Below are 24603 nucleotides of genomic sequence, written 5' to 3'. Positions count from 1 at the left end.
ACCCCTCACCAACTAACTCTGGGGGGCAGTCTTTCTCCCCGTGCAAACCCTGCACCTGTCCTAAGGGTGTCTGCTTACTTATTCGGTATGCCAGCCCCCATGTTTCTCAGCTCCCTCATTTCCCCGCAAACTTTACCTCTGCTCAATGTCACAGGCTCAGGGCCTGTGTGTCATTATCATCTCTGAGCTCATAAACTCCCCACTTTTCAGCTTATTCACACAGTTATACTCCCAGACTTGTTCAGCTGAAGCAGCCTTTCATCCTTTGATCACTTCTCACGTATGTAAACACCTCCATCTTTACTTCCGTCAACATATCCAGTATTTTGATCTCTCACTTTAACTTCTTTGCCAGTACCCTTAATAACCCTGCCAGAGTAGCCTACAAAACCCATAAACCTGATCAGTACACTAGCCCGATTTTCCCTATAACGACACCCAGGTTGCTAAACAGTGGGAGAACAAAAATAACAAAATTCTGTGGATTCACAGCACCATAAACTCAGGATCTCATATTTCAGTGAGCCTCTAGACACTGCCTGGCAATCCTTTTCAGAATACCCCATTCAGTGGGCTCTCCTACAGCCCACACTTCAAGTGACTTCAAGTCACCACTGTTCTCCTCAAGCCTCTTCCCCAAATACCTCTCCTTAGCAAAGGGCCTCAGTCTCTTAGCTTCACGAGGAGAAGTAAAGCTTTCATGGAGTCCCCTGAGCTTCCTGGAGCCAAATCTACCACCAAATCTACCACCACCGTACCCCCATCTACAGGCATTCTTCCATCTTTCCCTCCTGAGGCCTAAGACTAATCCAAATCCTGTGCCCTGAACTCTATCCCTTTCTGCTTCTGAGGCACTTTTCTCCTGCCTTCTGCCTCTTCCTCCTCACTTAAGAGTAAGGAGGAAGTAAGGAACACTTGGATCTCTGCTATCTTACAAGCAAGAGCAGCAAAAGCCCTATCTGATGCGATCCTCCCTACCAGCTACTGAGCTCTTCACTCTTCCTTCCTACTCTGCCTTCACTTACTCTCTCCACCCCATTAACTCCCGTCAGCCCCCCACCACTCATGGCCAATTAGGCTCATCTCCCACCGTGTCATTCAAATGGTCCTCCAGTTTTAATCTGCAAATGCTATCACCGAGTCCCCGGGACACTTTTTAGCCGTCACAGCACAGTGTCACTGCATATAGCACTGGACAGTATGGCCCACATGCCTTCCGGGCTGCCACAGCCCTGCAACTCTGCAGGGTTTCCATTGCCTTGGCACTTCTTTCAGGATCCTTTGGAAGCTCCCCTGTCCAATTAGTCCTTCACTGTTGGGATCTCCAATAATGGGACCTCCTGGCCCTCATTTTTTCTGTGGTACTGACTTCAAAATCCATATTCCAACTCTTTACTAGACACCTCCAGTTGGATGATACAAAATACTCTGTCTCAAAAAGCACAAATCTGAGGGGCACCTGGGAAGCCCAGTTGGTTAAGCATCCAACTTTGGCTCACTCATGATCTCACAGTTCATGAGTTCAAGTCCCATGTCGGGCTCTGTGCTGACAGCTCAGAGCCTAGAGCCTGCTTCAGATTCTGTGTTTCCTTCTCTCTGACCTGTGTGTCTCTCTCAAAAATAAACATTCAAAAAAATTTTTTTAAAGGCAGTTAGATAGGTTCTAACAGGATGCCTGTAGGCCAGCAAAGCGAAGTCACGGGCGCTATCAGGAGAGTCCGAGGCCTGCTCTGGCAGCACTCCAGAAGGTGCTGTTTCAAACCAGACAGGCCCAAAGAGGCAGAGGCCCTAACAGGAACCCCCAAGGCCAAATACGGAAGAAAAGGTGCAAAACTCCGCCTCAAAGAAATCTCACCTCAGTAATGAATATTCCACCTCATGGTCAACAACTGTCAATGACAGATAGAAACCCAACCCCCAGGGCATGCAGCTCCCTCCCGTCCCTCCTGCCCTCTAGCTCACCACTCTCACCTCTCAAGACTATACTTTTTGCTTTAATAAACTTTCCCGCCTTTGTGGCTCATCTGCTGTGTTACCTCATCTGCTGTGTTACCTATCTGTTCTTGAATTCCATGACACCTTTGCGATGGGCTGTGTTGAGACCCCAGAGCCAGGGGCTCCCAGTTCACCCAGCAATAACACCACTTATAGAATTTACAGAAAGTGTACGGTGCACATAAACATTAATATTTGCAAGAAAGTCTCACCATTAACAATAGACAGAACCGTGAACACACAGCAACAGCCATAAGGAAAACAGATTTGATTTTCCTTTGTCCGCCTATCCTAGAAACATGGGCCTTAACCTTCAGCTGTAGGCCAGTACTTCCTTCTGTCACTTTCAACTTGACATCGGCAATTCCTTCAAACCAATAACATCTCTATGTTGATTAAGCTTTAATTCTTAAAGGATTATAGTACATTTTACCATTTTCTCAACTTCTCTGGGGTTGGAAAAACAAGTTAGATAGAAAAGAAATCCTAGAAAATGTCAGACACAGGCTATCTCTATGGGGAAACACTACTCACGTCTAGTCCCCCGGCCCCTATTCACTGTACTGGTGAACTGCACATCTCCTGGTAGGTCACTCCTCTACAAAAATCCTTTAAACTGCTCGAGACAAAGTCTGATAGGTATAACGATGAAATTTTGAAAAAGCACTCACATCTATTTCATAGTTTTACATTTCCCAGTAGATGATTTTCCACCAAGTCACCTGAAGTAACCATGGGTAAGGATGGAAAGGGTACATAATAAAGGGTCATTAGGATTACCAAGTGCCAGGAACGTTTCTGGCATTCAAAATAATATCCCAAGATAAAGATTAAGAACTGGTCTATGCTGGAGGACCAGGAGGATTTTTACAATTCCTTTAGCATACCAAAAACAACTCCTATTTTCTGGACAACTCATTTCATCGTTCTCTCTGCTGCAAACATAATAACCCATAAGGTTTATTGGGTGTTTGTTGGGTGAAGCCATAAGGTTTGTTGCTCAGGACAGAGGAAGAATGTGACCCAGCAGAATAAAATATGCATCGGGGACAGAGGACTGTGAGAAAGACACAAATGAAGAGACATGGTGCCCAGAAAGCGAGATCAACCAAGAACAGGCAAGTGGCATCTGGGTGACAGGGAAAGATATCCTAGCAACCACCTAACCCAGCACCCACCTGCAAGATGGCCACAAAGTAATAGTCACAGAGCACTACTTGTATGACACATAGAGAGACAGGAGTCTGACTTTGTCCCAAGGTTCAGCTATAAATGCTTCAGGAGCACTGGGAAGACAAGGGTCACTGAGAAACCAAAGGCTACAAAGGAAACAAGGCTAATCTTTATTGTTAAACACCAGCTTAGGTAGATGGGGCAAGGAGAGCAGAGAGGCTCTGGAAGACCAATTATTTATCAAAAAGCAACTGAGATCGAGATACCCAAAGACGGACATTTATTTACTCCTCCATACTCCAAGAAGGAGAAGGTGCTTGTTGAAATAGCAGAGCCATTTTAGAAAATAAATTCTATTTCTCTGCACACTTGAGTGTAATGCGTACAACTCTGCCACAGATGCATTAGGATTTGGCTGCTATTTACCTTCCCTCCCCTCACCCTTCCTGCCTGCAGGCCCTTGCCACCTAGACTGCCTGTCACCTCAGGACCCTGGCACATGCTGTATCTTCTCCCTTATACACTTTTCTTCTCCATTTTCACCTGATTAAGTTCTACACACTCTTTATAGATAACCCTAGAATCATTTCCTTTAAGAAGCTAATCCTTCTAGGTTCAGTTACAGACCTCTCCTATGGGATCCCATGACACCCTGGGGTTCCATATTCTGGTACATATTGTGAAGTGTAGACTAGTCTCATCTATTAATCCTCTACACTAGTCTCTAGGAGGACAGGGATCCTGCCTAACACCACCTGCAAGGTACGTCACAGGACTCTGGACATAAACTGAACACTCAAACTGGTTGATTTCACTATAAAACCCTAGCATAGCTTGCAACTTGTAGGCTCAGGGTCACTACTGTAGCTGATAAAATTGTCCTAGACCTTAAACCTTAAGACTAGATCTCAATTTCTCTGACTTAGGCCTATGAGAGATCTTTTACCTACTCTTATGAAGATTCTTTCTAAAAAAAGATCTAGGAATTTATTTCTAGCAAGACCAAAAAGATTAGTGCTAAATAAATGACAGAGTTGTGTGTACTCACAAGAAAAAGCTAAAAAACCCACTCAAAGCTTACCTTTGCAATTAATGTCAGCAATGACTTCATTCCTTTCCATGATTTCTAGTAACTGTCGAACTTCTTCAGCATTGCCATTTCTGGCATGATGGAGAAGCTCCTGTTCTGCTTCAGTATTCATTTCTAGATTTAAAAATAATATTGCCATATCAAATAACAAACATAATTACCTTTTGGAAACTATCTGCTAACACAAAAAAAAAATCACTTGACAAGTAATAAGAAAGACATAAGAACTGACTAAATGAATCAGTTGCAGGGTCAGGACTTGACCCTGAGGCTCCTTGCCCTTATTATTATTATTATTATTATTATTATTATTATTATTGCTGGAAAAATGTACTAGACATTTGGGCAAGTTTCATAATTTCTCAAAGCCTCAGTTTCCTTATCTGCAAAATAACCAACCTCATGAGCTGTCATATCATATTTGACAGAATGCTTTTACAGACACTAAACATTTCATAAACGGTTAATACATTATATGGCTAGATATAAAATTAAAATGTGGTCATTACAATAACAATAAACATTCCTTTGTTTCCTCTTTTGTATTTTACTAAGCTTCAAAATAAATATAGAGGACTACAACCAAATTTAAGCCATTTGTCAAAATGCTGTAAGTAGCAATTCACAGAATATAAATTTCTTTCTTACTAATAAATGCAAATAAAATGATTTTTTTTGCCTACAAGATTAAGAAAATTAAAGTATATGCCTGAAACTAACATAACATTGCATGTCAACCATAATTCAATTTTTTAAGAAAGATGAAACATGCGTAATACTGTCATGGATGGAAAACAGGCACTTCAGTAAACTGTTAATATGAATATAAATGCATACAATCTCTCATATTACAGGGGTAAGGGCTCCAATTTGTCAATAAATACACAGACACTTGGGAGAAGATTCTACTAAGATGACTAGAGTATGGAAATACCAGGCATCTGTCTGTCTCCCCACCTAGATAACAAGTGCACTGGCAGAATTGGCCTGATGTAACTATTTTGGAACTGTGGGATCTACTGAAGGCTTGCCACCACCAGAGAAAGTTTGGACAGTGATCTGTGGTTAATTCATGTCGATTTAAGCTCTTAGCAAGGCAGCAGCTGCCCATCTCCACCCCCAAACTTTCCCAGTGCATACATTCCTGAAATGGCTTGCAGGAATCAAGGTGAGCAAAAAGACCTCTGTACTCCAAATACTGGAAAGCTGAGCTCTGATCGCTGCTGCTTCTGATCACAGAGATGCAAAGAGGCAAGTAGCCTCTTTTGTTGCACCAGCTCTCACTGCTTTAAGCCCCTCCAGTGGGCTGAACTTCAGGGGATATAAAGGACCGGCATTCTTTTTTGTTTCCTCCCCTCCCCCTTCATTTCTAGGTTTTTCCCCATTTAAGAGCCAGACACTAAAGACTAGGACACTGAAAAACAACTGCATTTATGGAGAAAATGAGAACATGACTGCTCATGACCACCAAAAGGCTCAGAAAAGACCTGAGCCTGACCTGAAGTTTATTGCTAAGGCTGACTTCAGCACAGAGGCAGCCTACAACAATACAAAAAACAACATATTAGAAAACCTGGGGAAGGAGGAGAATTTGCTGTCTAGAATTAGTACATTAGATTCAAATGTCCAGTTTTCAATAACGAAAAAAGTTACAAGGCATATCAAGAAACAAAAGTAGAGCCCAAAGGGAAAAACAATTCAATAGAAACTGTCCCTAAAGAAGATCTGATGGCTAATATACTAGACAAAAGGCATCAAAAAGATATTCAAAGATCTAAAGGAAGAGATGGGGGAAGGCAAAATGCATAAACAAAACGAAAATATGAATAAAGAGATAGAAAACCTAAAAAGAAACAAAGAAGAAATTCTTGAGCTGAAAAGCACAATAACAAATGAAAAATTCACTTGAGAGATTCAAAGGCATATTTGTACAGGCAGAAGACTCAGAAAACGTGAAAGATTGGACATGGAAATTATGGAGTCTGAGGAAGAGAAAGAAAAAAGACTGAAAACCAAACAGAGCTTAAGAGACCTACAGGACACCAAAGGGCAGATCAACGTGCATCACGAAGTCCTAGAAGAAGAGGGAGGACAAGGGTTGAGTTATTGGAGAAATAAAAGCTGAATACGTCCCAAATTTGAGGAAAAAAATATGAATATAAATATCTGAGAAGATCAATGAACTCTAAGGGGAACTCAAAGAGATATACTGTATAGTCTAACTTCCAAAAGAGAGAATCTGGGCAATAGCAAGAGAGAAGTAAGTCATCACATACAAGGCATCCAGGGTAGGAAGACTGGCAGATTTCTCACCAGAAACTTTGGAGGACAGAGGGCAGTATGCAAATGTATTCAAAGTGCTGAAAGAAAAACTATCCTATATCTGGCAAAATTGCCTTCAAACGTGAGAGAGAAATTAAGACATCCCCATAAAAGCAAAAGCTGAGGGAGTTCATTACCACTAGACCTGTTGTTTCAAGAAATTCTCAACAGAGCCTTGCAAAGTTAAGACAAAAGCACACTAGACATTAACTCAAAGCCATGTGGAGAAATAAACATCTTGATATACATAAATACATGCACAATTACAAAAGATAGTGTTATATAACAATGGCTTATAGCTGTACTTTTTGTTTTCTACATGATTTAAGAGTAACACATTTAAAGAAAAAAATATTGGCTTAAAAGTTGACATTATTATAATTCTGTCTTCAAACTCCAAACCTTATTTTCTACATAATTTAAGAGACTAATACATTTAAAAGAATTATTTTTGTTTTGGGTACACAGTGTACAAAGATGTAATTCTGTGACATCAGTAGCCAAAAGGGCTGGGAACAGAGCATAAAGGAGGAAGGTTACTGTGTGTTAAGTTAAACTTGTATAAATTCAAATTAGTTCTATAACTGTAGGATGATCAATGTAATCCCCATGGTAACTCCCCTCCCAAAAGCATAGCTACAGAATCTACAGAAAATACTTTAAATATTTCAGTATAAAAAAAATGAAATTTCAAGGAACTCTAAATAGCCAAAACAATCTTGAAAAAGGAGGCAATGCTGGAGGACTGACACTTCCAAATTTCAAAGCTTCTGTAATCAAACACTGGGGTACTAGCATAAAGACAGACATCTAGAACAGTGGAATAGGATACGGAAGCCAGAAATGCGTGTGTTTATGGTCACTGTGTACATGTTCAATGATTGTTTTACAAAACTGCCAACATGATTCAACAGTCTTGTCAACAAATGGTGTTGGGAAAACTGAAAATCCACATGGAAAAGAATAACGTTGAACTTTTACCTAAAACCTCATATTCAAAACTAATTCAAATTGGATCAAAGATCTAAATGCAAAACAGAAAACAATGAAACTCTTAGATGAAAACATAGGGCAAATGTTTCATGACATTAGTTTTGGCAATGATTTCTGGATAGAACAAGGGCATGGGTAACAAAAAAAAAAAAGACAGAAGTGGACATAGAATTTTTAAATTCTGTGCATCAAAAGCCACTATCAGAGTTAAAACACAAACCACAAGAACAGAGAAAAGATTTGCCAATCATATATTTGATACGGGATAATAACCAAAATACAGAGAACTCCTAAAACTCAAACCCAGATCAAAAATAGACAAAGTACTTGAATAGACATTTCCACAAAGAAAAGATGCAAATGGTCAATAAGGACATGAAAAGAGGGTTCCCATTACTGATCATTAGGAAAAGGCAAATATGAGCTATCACCTCACATGCATGAAGACAACTACTATGGGGCGGGGAGGGGGCAGAGAACAAGTGTTGTCAAGGATACGGAGAAATTAGAGTCCTGTGCACTGTTGATAGAAATGTAAAATGGTACAGCCACTGTGTAAAACAAATTAGCGATGCCTCAAAAATTAAAACCAGAACTACCTTATAATCTGTGACTTCCATTTCTGGGTATACACCCAAAAGAACTAAAAGTGGGGTCTCAAAAATGTATTTGTACATCTGTGTTCAGATCTGCATTACTCACAACAGCCAAAACATGAAAGCAACACAAGTGTCCACCAGCAGATGAACAGTTAAGCAGAATGTGGTACATACATACAATGGAGTATTTTTCAACCTTTAAAAAGAAAGAAATCTTTGCAATATGCTACAACGTGAATGAACCATGAGGACATTATGCTAAGTGAAATAAGCCAGTCAAAGAAAGACAAATACTTCATGATTCCACTTTTATGAAGTACTTTGAGCAGACTAATCAAAAGAGAAAGAAAGTGGAATGGTGGTGTCCAGGGGCCTGGGGGAGAGGAAAATGGGGATTTATTGGCTATGGAGTTTCAGTTTTATAAGAAAAGTTCTCAAGATGGATGATGGTGATGGTAGCACACATTATTAATGTACTTAATACCACAAACATTTTTAAGATGGTAATTTTATCTTATGCATATTTTACAACTAAAAAACAAACAAAGACCATTTCCTTTTCCAGGGCAATTCTACTTCTAAGAATCTACGCTACAGAAATACTTTATAAGAGTCTTTCATAAGCATGTTCGATAAGAATTGCTTTTTTTACAATAGTGAAAAAGGTATTAAAAAGTCCATGTCCATCTGGTTAAGTGGCAACTGGCTAACTAAATCCTCTAAGGCTAAAAGAAATGCTCTACAGACTAGAGGATGGAAGACAGTTGAAGGATGGTTTCAAAAAGCAGCAGCCTATTCACAGTGAACAGCAGGACTCCTAGTCGTCTTCCCTAATCAGCATTCCTAATGCTGACACGCCAGGCTCCACCCCCTGGGAGGAGACTAAGCTGGGCACAGCCCCTGAAGGATAACTACTCCAAGAGGACACCAGCAGCTCCCAACAAAGAGCTAAGCCAGACGAATCTTAGTAAAAATGGCAGTCAGCAAGTCTCCCCTACTTTCTCAATTTCCAGTCAGCTTTCAGTTTCCTCACTCTTAAATGCCAATAGCTAAGGGAGACAAGACATATGAATACAACCTCTAAAGCATAAGAAGTCTAGGGGCACCTGGGTGGCTCAGTCAGTTAAGCGTCCAACTTTGGCTCAGGTCATGATCTCATGGTCTGTGAGTTCGAGTCTTGCGTCAGGCTGTGTGCTGACAGCTCAGAGCTGGGAGCCTGCTTCGGATTTTGTGTCTCCCACTCTCTCTCTCTGACCCTACCCTGCTCACGCTGCCTCTCTCTCAGAAATAAATAAAACATTTTAAAAAATAATAAAAAATAAAACAAAGAGCCTAAAACTAAGGGGGGGGGGGGGGAAAGCAACTTGAAAAGAAGTTCAGAGAAGAAATTAAATAAAACCATAAAACCTAATCTTTAGAGAATGAAATCATATTCTGAGACAAACCCAAGATACTATTTTAAATTATAAAACTGCAGAAAAATATATTTGAGTATTTAAAATGATAGCAAAAATGTCAAAGAAACCAGGAGCTACTCCTTTTAAATGATCAGTCTTGGGGCACCTGGGTGGCTCATTCAGTTAAGCATCTTACTTTGGCTCAGGTGATGATCCCACGGTTGGTGGGTTTGAGTCCCACATCAGGGTCTGTGCTGAAAGCTCAGAGTCTGGAGCCTGCTTTGGATTCTGTGTCTCCCTCTCTCTCTCTCTGCCTCTGTCAGCTCATGTTCTCTCACCTCTCTTTCTCTCCCTCTCTCTCTCTCAAAAATAAACATACATTTAAAAAAATTTTTAAAGATCTTTAGCCAAACTCAAAAAAAAAAACTCAAAATCAAAAATGAAAGAGAAGAAATAATCAACATGACAGAATTAACAAAGGATTGTAAGAGAACATTGTGAAAAATTAGTGCTAACATATTGGACAGAAGAAATGGATAAATTCCTAGAAACATATAACCTCCCAAAACTGAATCAAGAAGAAACAAAAATTTTGAACAGACCAATTATCAGCAATGAAACTGAATCAGTAATCAAAAAATTCCCCAAAAGAGAAGTCCAGGACCAGATGGCTTCATAGAATGAATTCTACAAAACATGCCTATTCTCAAAGTATTCCAAAAAATAAAAGAGCAAAAGCTTCCAAATTCATTCTATGAGGCTAGCATTACCCTGATACCAAAACCAGATAAAGACACTACAAAAAATTTTTAAAATTTAAAAAAAATAAGAGAGAGAGAGAGAAAAAACATTATAGACCAATATCTCCAGCAAATATAGATGCAAAAATCCTCAAAGAAATATTAGCAAACCAAGTTCAACAATACATTAAAAAAAAAATCACACACCACAATCGAATGGGATTTATTCCTGGGATGCAAGGGTGGTTCAATATTCACAAATCAATCAACATGATACATCAAGAAGAGAAATGATCATACAGTTTTTATCCTTTCACTACATGTAAAAAAAATATTTAACAAAGTGTGACATCCATTCTTGACAAAAATCTTCAACATAGGTTTAGAAGGAATACACCTCAACATAATAAAGGCCATTTATGAAAAACCCACAGCTAACATCATACTCAGTGGTGAAAGACAGCTTTTCTCCTAAGATCAGGAACAAGACAAGGATATCAACTCACCACTTTTCTTCAACGTAGTAATGGAAGCCCTAACACCACCAATCAGACAAGAAATAAAAGGCATCCAAATTTGTAAGGAAGAAGTAAAACTTTCACTATTTACAGATGATGTGATGCTATATATAGAAAACCCTGAAGACTCCACCAAAAAAACTACCAGAACTGATAAATGAATTCGCAAAATCACAGGATACAAAATCAATATACAGAAATTCATTGCACTTCTATACACTAATAATGTAGTAGTAGAAAGTGGAAGAAAACAATTCCATTTACAATTTCAACAAAAATTTTAAAATACCCAGGAATGCACTTGACCAAGAGCATGAAAGATCTATACTCTGAAAACAAAACACTGATGAATGAAATTGAATATGACAAAACCAAATGGTAAAATATTCCACGATCGTGGATTTGGGGAACAATTATGTTTTGTTGCTGTTTTTACTGAGAGGGGGAGGGGGAAGAGGAAGAGAGAGAATGAATCCCAAGCAGGCTCCACAATCACTGCAGAGCCCAACGCAGGGCTCAATCCCAGGACCCTGGGATCATGACCTGAGCCAAAATCAAGAAGAAGATGCTCAACTGACTGAGGCACTCAGAGGCCCCAGGAGAAGAATACTGTTAGAATGTTTATACTACCCAAATCAATCTAAACATTTAATGCAATCCCTGTCTAAATACCAACAGCAGGGTGCATGGGTGGCTCCGTCGGTTAAGCGTCTGACTTTGGCTCAGGTCATGATCTCATGGTTGGTGAGTTCGAGCCCCCCATTAGGCTCTGTGCTGTCAGCTCGGAGCCTGTTTCAGATTCTGTGTCTCCCTCTCTCTCTGCTCCTCCCCTACTCATGCTCTGTCTCTCTCTCTCAAAAATAAACTTTTAAAAAAAAGATACCAACAGCATTTTTCATAGAACTAGAACAATCAATCCTAAGACTTCTATGGAACTACAAAAGACTTCCAACTGGCCAAAGCAATTTTGAAAAAGAATAAAACTGGAGGTATCACAATCCTAGAATTCAACACATATTACTCAGCTGTAGTAATCAAAACAGTATGATAAAGGCAAAAAAACAGACACATAGATCAATGGAACACACTAAAGAGCCCAGAATAAACCCACAGTTATATGATAAATTAATCTCCAACAAAGGAGACAATAATATACAATGGGAAAAATATAGTCTCTTCAACAAATGATATTGGAAAAACTGGACAGCCACACGTAAAAGAATAAGACTGGATCACTGTCTTACACCACACATAAAAATTAACTCAAAATGGATTAAAGACCTAAATATGAGGCATGAAACCACAGAAATCATAGAAGAGAGTACAGGCAGTAATTTCTCACACACTGGCCATGGCAACATTTTTCTAGATGTGTCCTGAGACAAGGAAACAAAAAAGTAAAAATACACTGCTGGGGAACCATCAAAATAAAAAGCTTCTGCACAGCAAAGGAAACCATCAACAAAAATAAAAGGCCACTTACTGAATGGGAGAAGATTTTGCGAGTGACATATCTGATAAAATACGTATCCAAAATATATAAAAACCTTAGTGACACCTGGCTGGCTCAGTTGGAGGACTTTGTAACTCTTGATCTTATGGTCATGAGTTCGAGCCCCACAATAGGGCACAGATTAATTAAAAATATATGTTATATATATATAGAGAGAGCTTATACAACACCAAAAAAAAAAAAAAACCCAATAAAAAATGGACAGAAGATATGAACAGACATTTCTCCTAAGACATACAGATGGTCAATGGACACATGGGAAGATGCTCAACATAACCCATCATCAGGGAAATGAAATCAAAACTACACTGAAATATCACCTTACACCTGCCAGAACAGCTAAAATCAGTAACACAAGAAATAACAAGTGTTGGTGAGGATGTGGGGAAAAAGGAAACCTTTTGTACTGTTTGTGGAAATGCAAACTGACAAAGCCACTGTGGAAAACAGTATGGAGGTTCCTCAAAAAATTAAAAATAGAACTACCCTAGGGGTGCCTGGGTGTCTCAGTCAGTTGAGCATCTGACTTCATCAGGTCATGATCTCACAGTTCGTGGGTTCGAGCCCCGCGTCAGGCTCTGTGCTAACAGCTCAGAGCCTGGAGTCTCTTTGGATTCTGTGTTTCCCTCTCTCTCTGCCCCTCCCCTACTTGTGCTCTGTCTCTCAAAAATGAATAAACATTAAGAAAAATTAGAACTACCCTACAATCCAGGAATAGCACTACTGGGTATTCATCCAAAAAGTTTTAAAAACACTAATTCAAAGGGATGCAAGCACCCCTGTGTTTATTGCAGCATTATTTACAATAGCCAAACTCTGGAAGCAGCTCAAATGTCCCCTGATAGATGAGTGGATAAAGATGTGTGATTACACCCACCCACACGATGGAATATTATTCAGCCATAAAAAAGAATGAAATCTTGCTATCTGCAACAACATGGATGTAGCTAGAGTATAATGCTAAGCAAAATAAGTGAGAGAAGGACAAATACCATGTAATCTCACTCATATGTGGAATTTAAGAAACAAGACAAATGAGCAAAGGGGGAAAAATGAGACAGGCAAAGAAACAGTCTCCTACCTATAAAGAATAAACTGATGGTTACTGGAGGGAATGTGGGTAAGGGAAAGGGGGAAATCAGGGATAGAGATTTAAAGGAACACTTATCACGATGACCAAAATAAAATAAAAAATAAACCTTACCCACATAAATTTTTTTTTTAATGTTTTTATTTATTTCTAGGAGAGAGAGAGACAGTGTGAGCAGGGGAGGGTCAGAGAGAGAGGGAGTCACAGACTGAAACAGGCTCCAGGCTCTGAGCTGGCAGTCAGCACAGAGCCCGACGCGGGGCTCAAACCCACGAACCGCGAGATCGTAACCTAAGCTAAAGTCGGACGCTTAACCGACTAAGCCACCCAGGCGCCCCTAAACCTTACCCACATAAACAGTCCACTGTAATATATTAACCCCAACAGCGGCTCATAAATGCAGGGACTGGGATAAGATGTACCTAACAAATGTTTGTTAATACTTACCCAAGATGGGCTGCCTGGCAGGAGGCACAACGATGAGAACACAGTCTCTGCCCCTCAGAAACAGGCCAGTCACCAGACAGACCAACACGTGCCATGAATAGGAACGTGGGCAAAGGACAGGCCAATCATCATACCAACATGTGTCATGAGTAGTAATGTGTGCAAGGGACAGTGGTTGTACAGGAGAAGAGCATGGTTCACTCTTCATCTGCTTTGGTTAGAGAAGGAATCACAGAGAAGGTGATGTTTAAGCTGGAACCTGAGGAATGAAAAGTTCTCCAAGACCAGCAGGGGGAAGAAGTTGCTAACATGGACAGGTGTTAGGAAAGGAGAGGGGAGTCCATGCCGGCCGTTGGGAGTCTGAGATTCCTGTGGGAACTGGAGGGGGAGAGGTCCAGAGAGCACTGTGAGAAGCACGCAGTTGCAGACTGGAATTCACACGGTGGGACTCTCAGCCCAGCAGTGGTCACAGGAGTAGATGAGATCCCTCGCTTGGAGCAGTCCAACATTTAAGGGGAACGAGACCTGTGACTACGATCTAGCAGAGAAGGACCAAGGTTGGAAATGGGGACACAGAGGGTGACAGCACTGAAACCAAGAGAGGACCGAGCTTCAAAGAAGCCAGATGGGTGTGAAACGGTAAAGGCAGCACAAGACCAGGTAGGAAATCACTGGCCGGTCTTGGTGAATCAGAGGACACTGATGAAGTCAAGGGTACAGACAAAAGCAGGTGTGGGTACACTGAGGAGTGAATGAGGAGAGAGGACAGCAGGCTCCTTTAAAGGAGCTTTGTTCTGAAGAGCTAGTGTTAGCTCCAGACTTAGGATAGCTGGGCACATGTTAACAGCTGTGGGGCAAGGGCGAGAAACAGGAAAAGCTTGATACGTAGGAGAAAGGAGGCGTGCGGGATTGAAAAGATCCTAGAGGTGCCTAAAGTGAGTGGATGAAAAGCCCAAGAAGGGGGCATGGCACTGAGACCGGGGGCAGGGAGATGGTACTTAAGGGCCGGTGGGCAAAGCCAGACAGCCCAGGAAGAGCTCCTGTCCCATGGCTACCGATTCCCTCAGACCAGAAACACGTTCTTGGGCATCTTAACAAGGGAGAGAACTCTTACTATAAGACAGGATGAGTGGGTGGCGGGGTGTAATAGAGGCAAATAAAACAGATTATCTTGAAGGAAACCAGGCCTTGGTTAAATTTCACCAAAACCCGGGGGGGGGGGGGGAATCTCTCGCTGTTCTCTGCTTAATGCCCATAGATTTTAATGCAGGTGGCTGTTTGATTAAAAAACATTCTTAAAGCAATCTGGACACTCTGCCATTTTCAAAGCAATTTTAACACCACATCTATCAAAACTAATTAGCCTATCAGCAGGCCAACCCAATTCTAAAGGTTTGTGGTCTGTAAATTTTAGGACTTAAGTAAATCCTTGAAGATAAGTTCCAAACTGCATTTTCTCTATATTGTTTTTAAAAACTTCTCTGACCCAAGAAAGGGGTGGCAGGGGTGGGAAGGAGACGGACACTTTCTCCTCTCCCTGTAGAAACAAGTCTATAAAATCACATATACATTTAAATATATACATTTTTAATGTTTATTTTGAAAAAGTGCAAGTGGGGGTGGGGCAGAGAGAGGGGGAGAGAGAATCCCAAGCAGGCCCTGTGCTGTCAGCACACCTCCCGCAGGACTCAAACCCATGAAGCTATGAGATCATGACCTGAGCAGAAACCAAGAGCCACCAAAAACCACCCGGGCGCCCCCAAACCACATATACATTTAAAACTTACTTTCATAAACAAATCATTTCATGTTAGGAGCAGAAAACAGTTAAGAATATATTTTAGCAAGGTAATTTCTCAGTGGCACACACAGACCTGGGATTTAAAAACTCAGTAAACTTCCTAAAATGCTAGCAGTATGACCAGCATATTCATCGTCCTGTTCCTTCCAACTAAGCTACAAAAACTGTTCTAAACCGAGGCATAAAACCATTCATGGCAACTTCTTTCTCCATTCAAGAATCAGAACGCAAAGCCCACTGCTGACAAGGCAGACTTGAATTTTAGAATATCCACTAGGATCTTAAACCACGTGCCTTCGGCAGGCATCCAGGTAGTCAGTCAGCATGGGCTGGGAAGGTGTCCAGTGTGACGTGCCCAAGAAGCTGCAGCTTCCCAACCAGCACCAGCACCCCCCCCCCCTCCCGCCTAACACTTGTGCCCCACAAGGAGATGAAGCAGCAAATACTGGATTGAGCGCTGACCACATTCCAGGAATACCACATTCTAGGTATGGTCCTGAGCTCTGCTGGCTCATTAATGAATAAAACTAGGCCTTATACTAGGGGGAACTTATAAATACTGTAGGAATAAGTATATAAATCAATTACTACCCACCTCTCTCAAGAAGTCTGCCTTGCTCTCTCTTCATTCCCAATCTCAACTAGATCCCTCACTGTATTTACCACACGTCAGCCTGCAAGTATTCTTGGGGTCATTTCTTTGGCTCTCCTTACACTGCACTCCCTGTAAACTTGAATGGCACAAGGGTCTCATGTCTATTATGTTCCCCATATTTCTAGTACCTAGCAAGGTGCCCAAAACACAGCAGATAATCAAACGTTAAATAGATAGACAGACAGATGAATGGATGTGGATTTAGTTCTCTGAGAACAAAGCATCAAGTCTCCCTATCGGAAGGCCTAAACGCAATGCCTTTAAGTGGTACACTTTTATTTATTAACAATTAATGAAGGTTTTTTAAATTGTTTTAATCTTTATTTTGAGAGAAAGAAAGAGCGCATGAGCAGAGTAGGAACAGAGAGAGAGGGAGATACAGAATCTAAAGTAAACCCTAGGCTCCGAGCCATCAGCACAGAGCCAGACATGGGGCTCAAACTCATGAACTTTGAGAACATAACCTGAGCCAAAGTCAGACACTTAACCAACTGAGCCATCCAGGCATTCCTAATGAAGGCTTTTTCTTATCGGTCACAGAAAAAGAACTTTTAAAAAATCTACTCTAGGATTACTAAGGATTAATATTTTTTAACTTGATGCATCTCTAATTTATGAACTGATACCTATGACTAATAGTTGACTTTAGAAGAAAAACAAAAGAATCCAAATTCACATGCTGAACAGACTTTGTTTTAAAAAACATTCTCTGGAATCACAAGCTTATTTCAGAAAAGGGCTTGGTCTCTGACATATAAGAGAAAAAAAAGACAAGCAATCCCTTACTGCAGCTGATCAGAATGGATCTGAGTAATAGCTTACTGCCATTGTGTTTTTCATCACCACTTTGTGGAGATTTTCAACTGCTCTTTCCACATTCATGCAATTCCAAGCTTTGTTTTTAAGATTAAGGAGATTTGGGGGCACTGGAGTGGCATGGTAGGGTAAGCGTCTGACTTCGGCTCAGGTCATGATCTCATGGTTTAGGAGTTGAGCCCTGCATCAGGCTCTGTGCTGACCACTCAGAGCCCGGAGCCTGCTTCAGTTTCTGTGTCTCCCTCTCTCTCAGACCCTTCCCCGCTTGCATCTGTCTCTGTCTCTCTCTCAAAAATAAACATTAAAAAAATTTAAGATTAGTAAGATTTTTAACAACGAAGAGAATGTTTTCAAGGAACCAACTAGACAAAAAACAGTTTGAGCTTCAAAAACTGGGAAACCACAGACTATTTTGCCTAGTTTCCTCTCCTCTGAGGTCCACTGAGGAAGCTAGGCTTCTAAATTATTTATTTTGTTGTTTTATAAACACTGTAAATTACCTAATTAGACTGGTCCCCATACTTGATGGTCTGTGCCACTAAATGCCCCCTCAATACAGCAGATAAATTCTATAGCACTTAACAACTCTGAGATCCTGGCAAAGACCCTAAAACTTGGAGCCTAAAGGACAGTCATGACTTGCTAAATTTGGTTGGAAGTCTATCAGAAGTTGAACTGCTACTTTTCTTTAGTATTCAAGTTTAATGTCTACAGAATCAATGTAGAAAATTCCTACAGAAATCAAAGGTAGTAAAGTTTGGGGCACCTGGGTGGCTCAGCTGGTTAAGCTTCCAACTCTTGAGTTTGGCTCAAGTCATGGTCTCATAGTTCATGAGTTCAAGCCCCACATCAGGCTCCATGCTGACAGTGTGTAGCCTGCTTGGGATTCCCTCTCCCTCTCTCTCTCTCTCTCTCTCTCTCTCTCTCTCTCTCTCTCTCTCCCCCCCCTCCCCTCCCCTCCCCTGCTTGCTATCTCTCTCAAAATAAACATAAAAAAAAATTAAAAAGTAAAAAGATAATAAAGTTCAACAATCAGAGTTAATTCACCTGAGTACCAAAGACTCAAAATAACAATTTGTCTTCAAGTTCTTAATGATATTTAAAAAGTTAAAATTCAAAGACATCCATGTTAACTTGACTCAATCATACACATAACATTTAACTGGGCATCATAAACTGTCAGGAAAGTATAGAAATTTCTCAAAAATTAAGAATTACCATATGACACACAATGTACCCAAAAGCGTTAGAGCACAGACTTGAACAGATAATTGCTCACCCGTGTTCATAGCAGCATTCTTCACAATAGCCAAGAGGTGGAAGCAATCTAAGTGTCCAGTGACAGGTGACTAGAAAAAGTGTGGTATATACATACAATGGATTATTATTCACCCTTGAAAAGGAAGCAAATTCTGACACATGCTACAACATGGAGGAACCAACCTTGCACACAATACGCTAAGTGAAACTAGACACAAAAGGACAAATATTAAATGATTCTATTTACATGAGGTACCTGGAGTAGACACATTCACAGAAAATAGGATAGTGGTGCCTAGGAGCTGAAGGAGGGAGTGCATAGGGTTTCGTGGTTACACAGTTTCTGTTTGGGATGATGAAATAATCCTGGAGATGGACAGTGGCAGTGGTTGCACAAGGATGTTAATTACTCAGTGCCACTGAACAGTAGACTTAAATGGTTAAAAGGGTAATTCTATGTTATGTGTATTTTACAGTGGAAGAAATTCAGGAAGCATCTGAAATATGGTTCTTAAAACTGTCAAATGGTTTTTGTTCTATTAAAGTCAAAAGGAACCTAATTATTCAAAATTGACCACATGTTGTGATTATTTTAAAAATTCTCAGGGGCACCTGCATGGCTCAGTCAGTTGAGTGTTGGACTTCGGTTCAGGTCATGATCCCATAGTTGGTGGGTTCGAGCCCTGCATCGGGCTCTGTGCTGGCACCTCAGAGCCTAGAGCCTGCTTTGGATTCTATCTCTCTCTCTCTCTCTCTGCCCCTCCCCTGCTCATGCTCTGTCTCTCTCAAAAATAAACAAACATAAAAAAATTAAAAGTTCTCAGATACTGCTTTTATGCTTGATATTATTACAACAATATTTGAAACACACTGTATGCTAGGAATTTGAATAGTAAGAAAAATTAAATTTATTTATGAACTTTTTTTTTTAACTTTTTTAATGTCTTTAAATTTTATTTTGAGAGACAGAGACAGAAAGCAAGGGGGGTAGGGGCAAAGAGAGAGGGACACATAGAATCTGAAGCAGGCTCCAGGCTCTGAGCCGTCAGCACAGAGCCTGACATGGGGCTTAAACCCACAGACTGTGAGATCATGACATGAGCCAAAGTCAGACAGTTACCCGACTGAGCTACCCAGGGGTCCCTTTATGAACATATTTTACAAACTAAATCTAACATAAAAATCTGTAGTGCACTGAGCACTGCATTCTAATGTAGCTAGCTGCTTAGACTTTTTTCTTTCCTGTTATTATATTCTTTTAATGTGAGGAAAATATAAAAATTACACTATGTAAAAACACAGCAATAGCAAGAAAATAAATTTTGTCCTCATTCTTACTAACTCCTAGCAAACAATCAGTGAGTTTTCTAATGTTGATATATCTATGTGTACATATATACATATATAAAATGTATACAACTATAAATTTGGGATAACAGTTACACAAATACATTGTTTTAGAAATTCAACACTGGCATATTCATATTTAACCTTACACTGATTTTAGAAATAAAAAAAAAAAAACCCAAAAAGTACAGAGGTAAAGTTACTTGACAAGTGTTTGACAATAAAGCCATAACCATAATCTAGAACTTCTAATCAAGGCACGTAACGTTATTAGTGCTATATATTCCATAAAACTCAATTCAGCCTCTAAAATTAAAGGCCACGGATTCTAGTTATTGTTCCTGTGTGAGCATTAAGGAAGTTAAATCTGAATTCTGGCTTAATCTCCTCAGTTTTAGAAGCTTTATTTACTAAAAGGAATTAGCCAAAACATGACAATTTAAGGAAAACAAATTGTCATGTCCACTTTAGGAAGTACTCACTTCCTCCTTTTAAAAATGTAAAGTTCAATTAAAAGTCACTTAACTTTTAATACAGTGAAACTTTACAAATTCCTTCCAATAAGACTTTGTGCCCTGATAAACAGCTCGTGTCCTTTGGAGGAGAAATGATAGACAGGGACCTAAAATTGCAGTATGTAACACTACAGTTTGTAAACCACTGAAGACAATGTAAAAACATTTATACCAAATTATTTACTTTACATAGGACATATTTACACTTCTCTTATTCATACTTGTTATGGACTTAGATGTCATACTAACATAGTAAAAGAATGATCCCGCTTGCTGTGTATTTATCTTTATTTGGTTGAAAGTATTAATCAAAATTTGTGAAAATTATATAAGCTTCTGGGCCTTGCTTTATGAAACTGTTTAAACTAACCTTAGGTTGCTACACATTTTGTGTGCTTTGATAACCAAGAACTCTTAGATGCAACCCTGATTTGCACTGAACTTGATAGATTCTGAGAACTACTAACTACTGTTTCAAACAGTTTGGATCTGTAGAAGCAAAGAGCAGAGAAGTCCATACATTAGACAAATCCAGTTCTAGACAGCAAAAATACTCTAACAATGAGATTTATTGCTACCTTTTAATGATAAAGCTCCAAACTTTAATTATGTATACATAGTAATTCTGACCTGTTATCTATCATATAGTCAGAAGTTTCTCTTTAAAGAAAAACTTTAAATAACAAAGTAAAAACATGTGGCTACTTTCCATTGTCACATGATTGGAAAATAGACAAAGACTGTTTTCACTACATAGTAATTTCCTATTTGCTGGCTGATATGTACAAGAACTCAAAGCCAGTGACCTAGTAGTTCCTCTTACTAAAAACATAAAAATTGTATGGTGACAGATGGTAACTACATTTATCATGGTAAGCATAGCTTAATATACAGAACTGTATAGGAACTATGTTGTACACCTGAAACTAATCATTATATGTCAACTACAATGAAAAAGCTTTAGAACTATTTCTTATACTTGCCCACCTAACTGGTGGTTGAGGTCAGATGAGTGAGGGAAAATCCAACATTTCTAGGGATCAAGAGCATCGTGAAAGATACTTATATGACATCATGACCATCAATATAAACTGTAACAGAGCGCATGTTTTCTAACACTTCTGTAATGAATTCTCTCAAGACTCGCATACGCTAGTGACTACACTGCTAACACCAGCCTTCGTTCTAGGAACTGGAAAAAATTTACTAGTCATCAATAAAGTTCTGACTTCCAATGGACTTGGCTTGAAAGAACTGACAAGGTCCCTAACCACATCAACCATTTCTCCTGTGCATGTGCCAGCTCATTCTTTCCTTTCCATGTTATTTCTTAAGCAGATTTCTACCTTCTACTACTTTTCTCAGTGAATCCATAGAATGTACAAAAGCTCAGCTTTTAGTGATGTCAAGAGATAAGAAAGGGTCACAGAGTTCCAACTTGAAAAGATAATAATTAAATATACAGATGTTTCTATAAGTTAAATAAAGCCACAAGAAGAAAAATTTTAACTTCTCTAACACTGCACCATGTTATTCCTCAAAAACAAAACAAAACAACAACAACCAGCTGTATTCTTCTACCTACTTGTTGATTCCAAACAAGTATTCCCCCTTTGCCTTAAGGGCAGAGTGGGGGGAGCAATGTTTTCATAGAAACATCTAGCTGCTATGAATTACAGGTGTAAGTACTGCTTGAATAATACCTCCAAGACTGAAGGGCCTCCAGAGACCAGGATTAGCCACCCACCATAAATTTCCACTGACAAGATTCTGCTGAGATATTTAGGCAAGTGTCATCTGATAAACTGACCTTGGCAGAAGACTACACAGAATTACAACTGCTTCAGATAAATCCTCTCAACTTGCGGCAGTTACCTCCTGTTTTGGATATCAAATGTTCAGTGCTGCCAGGGAGAAAACAAAAAGATGATAAAATTTAAAGCTGTTACTGACAGTTTTGTTTTTTGTTTCCTGTAGATTGTAGATAGAGCTCCTAGTTTACAACTAGGGGATGGAAAGAAGGTGGATTTTGTAACCATTCTGTAATTAACACAGAGAGCTTTAAAATTTTCGGGGGGAGGGATGCATAAATTATACCTACAATACTACCTGCATAAAATTCGTTGCTCTCAGGGTTAGAACGCAAACATTGCTAGCCCTCAAAACAAATTGACAAAACTATCTTCCCAATGCTTAGTAAAGAGGTGAGATTATTCTGAACTCTGTCAAGAATAAATCAACTAGAATGCTAAGGCTTAAGTTTTCAGACAAACCACATCACTGATTTTAGATATTACCAACTATCCACAACAGCCTTTTAGCTTGGGTGGCTCAGTCGGTTAAGCGTTGGACTTCGGCTCAGGTCATGATCTCATGGTTCGTGGGTTCGAGCCCTGCATCGGGCTCAGCTCAGAGCCTGGAGCCTGTTTCAGATTCTGTATCTCCTTCTCTGAACCTCCCCTGCTCACGCTGTTTCTATCTCAGAAACAAAATAATTTTTTTTAAAAAAAGTCTTCAGCTAAATGTGCTAAATTTGAGCAGTCTCCATTCAACACCACATTGCCAACGGTTCAACTTCACAATATAGTCTGCATAAAGCAACGACTTTGAGAACGAAAAACTAATATTAATTAAATCAGAAAAACCCTTTTCAACGCCTTCTGCCAATCAACAAGGCCACCGGGTAAATGAATCTTTTTCTATAGTGCAGCTGCAATCTTTCATAACTGTTTCTGAATCCCTTTGATAGTCTTCCATGCTTGTCGAAGTGACCACGAGGTACACCGTGAGAATGGTCACATGGACAGCTCGTGACTTCCACTGAGATTCAATCCTCTCCTCTTGGTAGTAGGAAACTAAAAGTTATGATGCACACATCAAAGTACTGAGAAAGCACACAGCTGACGACTTGATAGGAAACACATGTAGCACCAGCACGAAGTCGTTGCACCCCGAGTGGAAGCGCAACAAACGCCAACATCTTGCTACTTTCAACAACTAACTTTGCAGCACTGGAGAGCCCGCGGCCACAAGGAAGCCTAGCTCGGTGTGGGAGCACAGCGTCACGACTCAGACCGTCCTAGAAGACGCGCGCGAGAGGCCCGCGCACGCCCCACCAGGGGATGACAGATTTTCCCCGCGTACCAGGCAGGGGGGAACGCGCTCGCACAGGAACCGGCCACGGAAACTGACCTACGCGGTCACCCGGGCTCCCGGAGCTCCCGTGGCGGGGGCCCCGACCGCAGGCTTCCCCACGTCGATGAAGCGGCCGGCACCGACTCTGGCTGGCACTACCGGAGGACTCGCGGCCCCGCGGAAGGACGGTCTCCCGAGTGCCGGAGCCCGGAACGGGGCGGAGCGTGAGGCTGCCAGGCACTACTCCGCGAGGCGGCGCCGCCCCTCCACGCCGCCCGCGCCACGAGCGCGCGCGCGCCGGGATTACTTGCGCCAGGCCCTTGCGGCACGTGACCGGCGCGCCGGGGCCCCGCCCCCGCCCGGCACGCCCCCGCCCGGCACGCCCCCGCCCGGCACGCCCCCGCCCGGCACGCCCCCGCCCGGCACGCCCCCGCCCGGCACGCCCCGCCCCCGCACGCCCGGGTCCCACTGGGACCCCAGGCCCCCACTCCCACCCCAGCCCAGGCTTTGCCAAGCAAGGGGTGCCAGGAGTTGTGAAGGCTTATGCTCTTCTCACCAAACCCCTGACTCGGAAGAAGGGGTGGATCTGATACTTGGGAGCTGAGGCGGAGAGTGGAAAGGCTCCCTCCCCTGCCGAAGCGAATATAAATATTGGGCTAATGCTCTGGAAATTTGTCATTAAATAAATACATCACGCAGCTGCCTAGATGTTTTTCTTTCCTGCTTTGGTTGCGACTTTACCCACGAGAACTTAATTCGCTTTGTAAATTAACTACACCCCTTTTTCTTTTCACGTGTCGAAGGATGGGCTTAAAATGCCATACAGGTGTAACTGTTACAAGATAGATAGCAGCGAAGGATGCTTAAAGTCACCAGGATTTATAAAGTTTCCTTCCCCTCCTACCCCCCATCAAAAAATCTTTCATAAAAATCCACCTCTTAAGAGTCGATTCATAACAGGTCTAGCCAGAAGACTTAATTATGCAGTCTTCAACATGAAGCTTCAAACTCTAGTATAATGACAACTGTAAAAAAAAAAAAAAGTATGCTTAATTAAAACAAAGGAAATTATGAGCATGCAAAAACTTGTCCAACTTTTTTGTATTTTCCAATATATTTAATGAACATTTTGTAATGAAAAATTAATGAATAAGTATTATTTTTTAAGGGGCTGTAGTTTTCCTGTCAATTCCATTT

General features: G+C 40.8%; 1 protein-coding gene across 3 annotated transcripts in view; it reads right to left on the bottom strand.

Moving 5' to 3' along the window:
* OSBPL1A (oxysterol binding protein like 1A) overlaps nt 1-24394 on the bottom strand; it is a 239018-nt gene extending 214624 nt beyond the window's left edge. The window contains exons 1-3 of one of the 3 annotated variants that reach the window (XM_039217817.1): nt 24343-24394; nt 22082-22175; nt 4250-4372 (exon numbers count right to left, since the gene is read on the bottom strand). In XM_039217817.1, coding sequence (XP_039073748.1) covers nt 4250-4370 — 121 coding nt within the window. In that variant the 5' untranslated portion in view covers nt 4371-4372; nt 22082-22175; nt 24343-24394. Of the gene's footprint in view, nt 1-4249; nt 4373-18428; nt 18458-22081; nt 22176-23463; nt 23634-24342 lie in introns of those variants that run through there. The other 2 variants (XM_039217808.1, XM_039217802.1) reach the window with 2 other exon arrangements.
* Between the last annotated feature and the right edge of the window lie 209 nt (nt 24395-24603).

This window comes from Hyaena hyaena, unplaced genomic scaffold (assembly GCF_003009895.1).
Source record: "Hyaena hyaena isolate Hyena2069 unplaced genomic scaffold, ASM300989v1 scaffold_14, whole genome shotgun sequence".
NCBI lineage: Eukaryota > Metazoa > Chordata > Mammalia > Carnivora > Hyaenidae > Hyaena > Hyaena hyaena.
The sequence above is the reverse complement of the archived record's forward strand: the minus strand, read 5'-3'. Positions and strand labels throughout refer to the sequence as shown.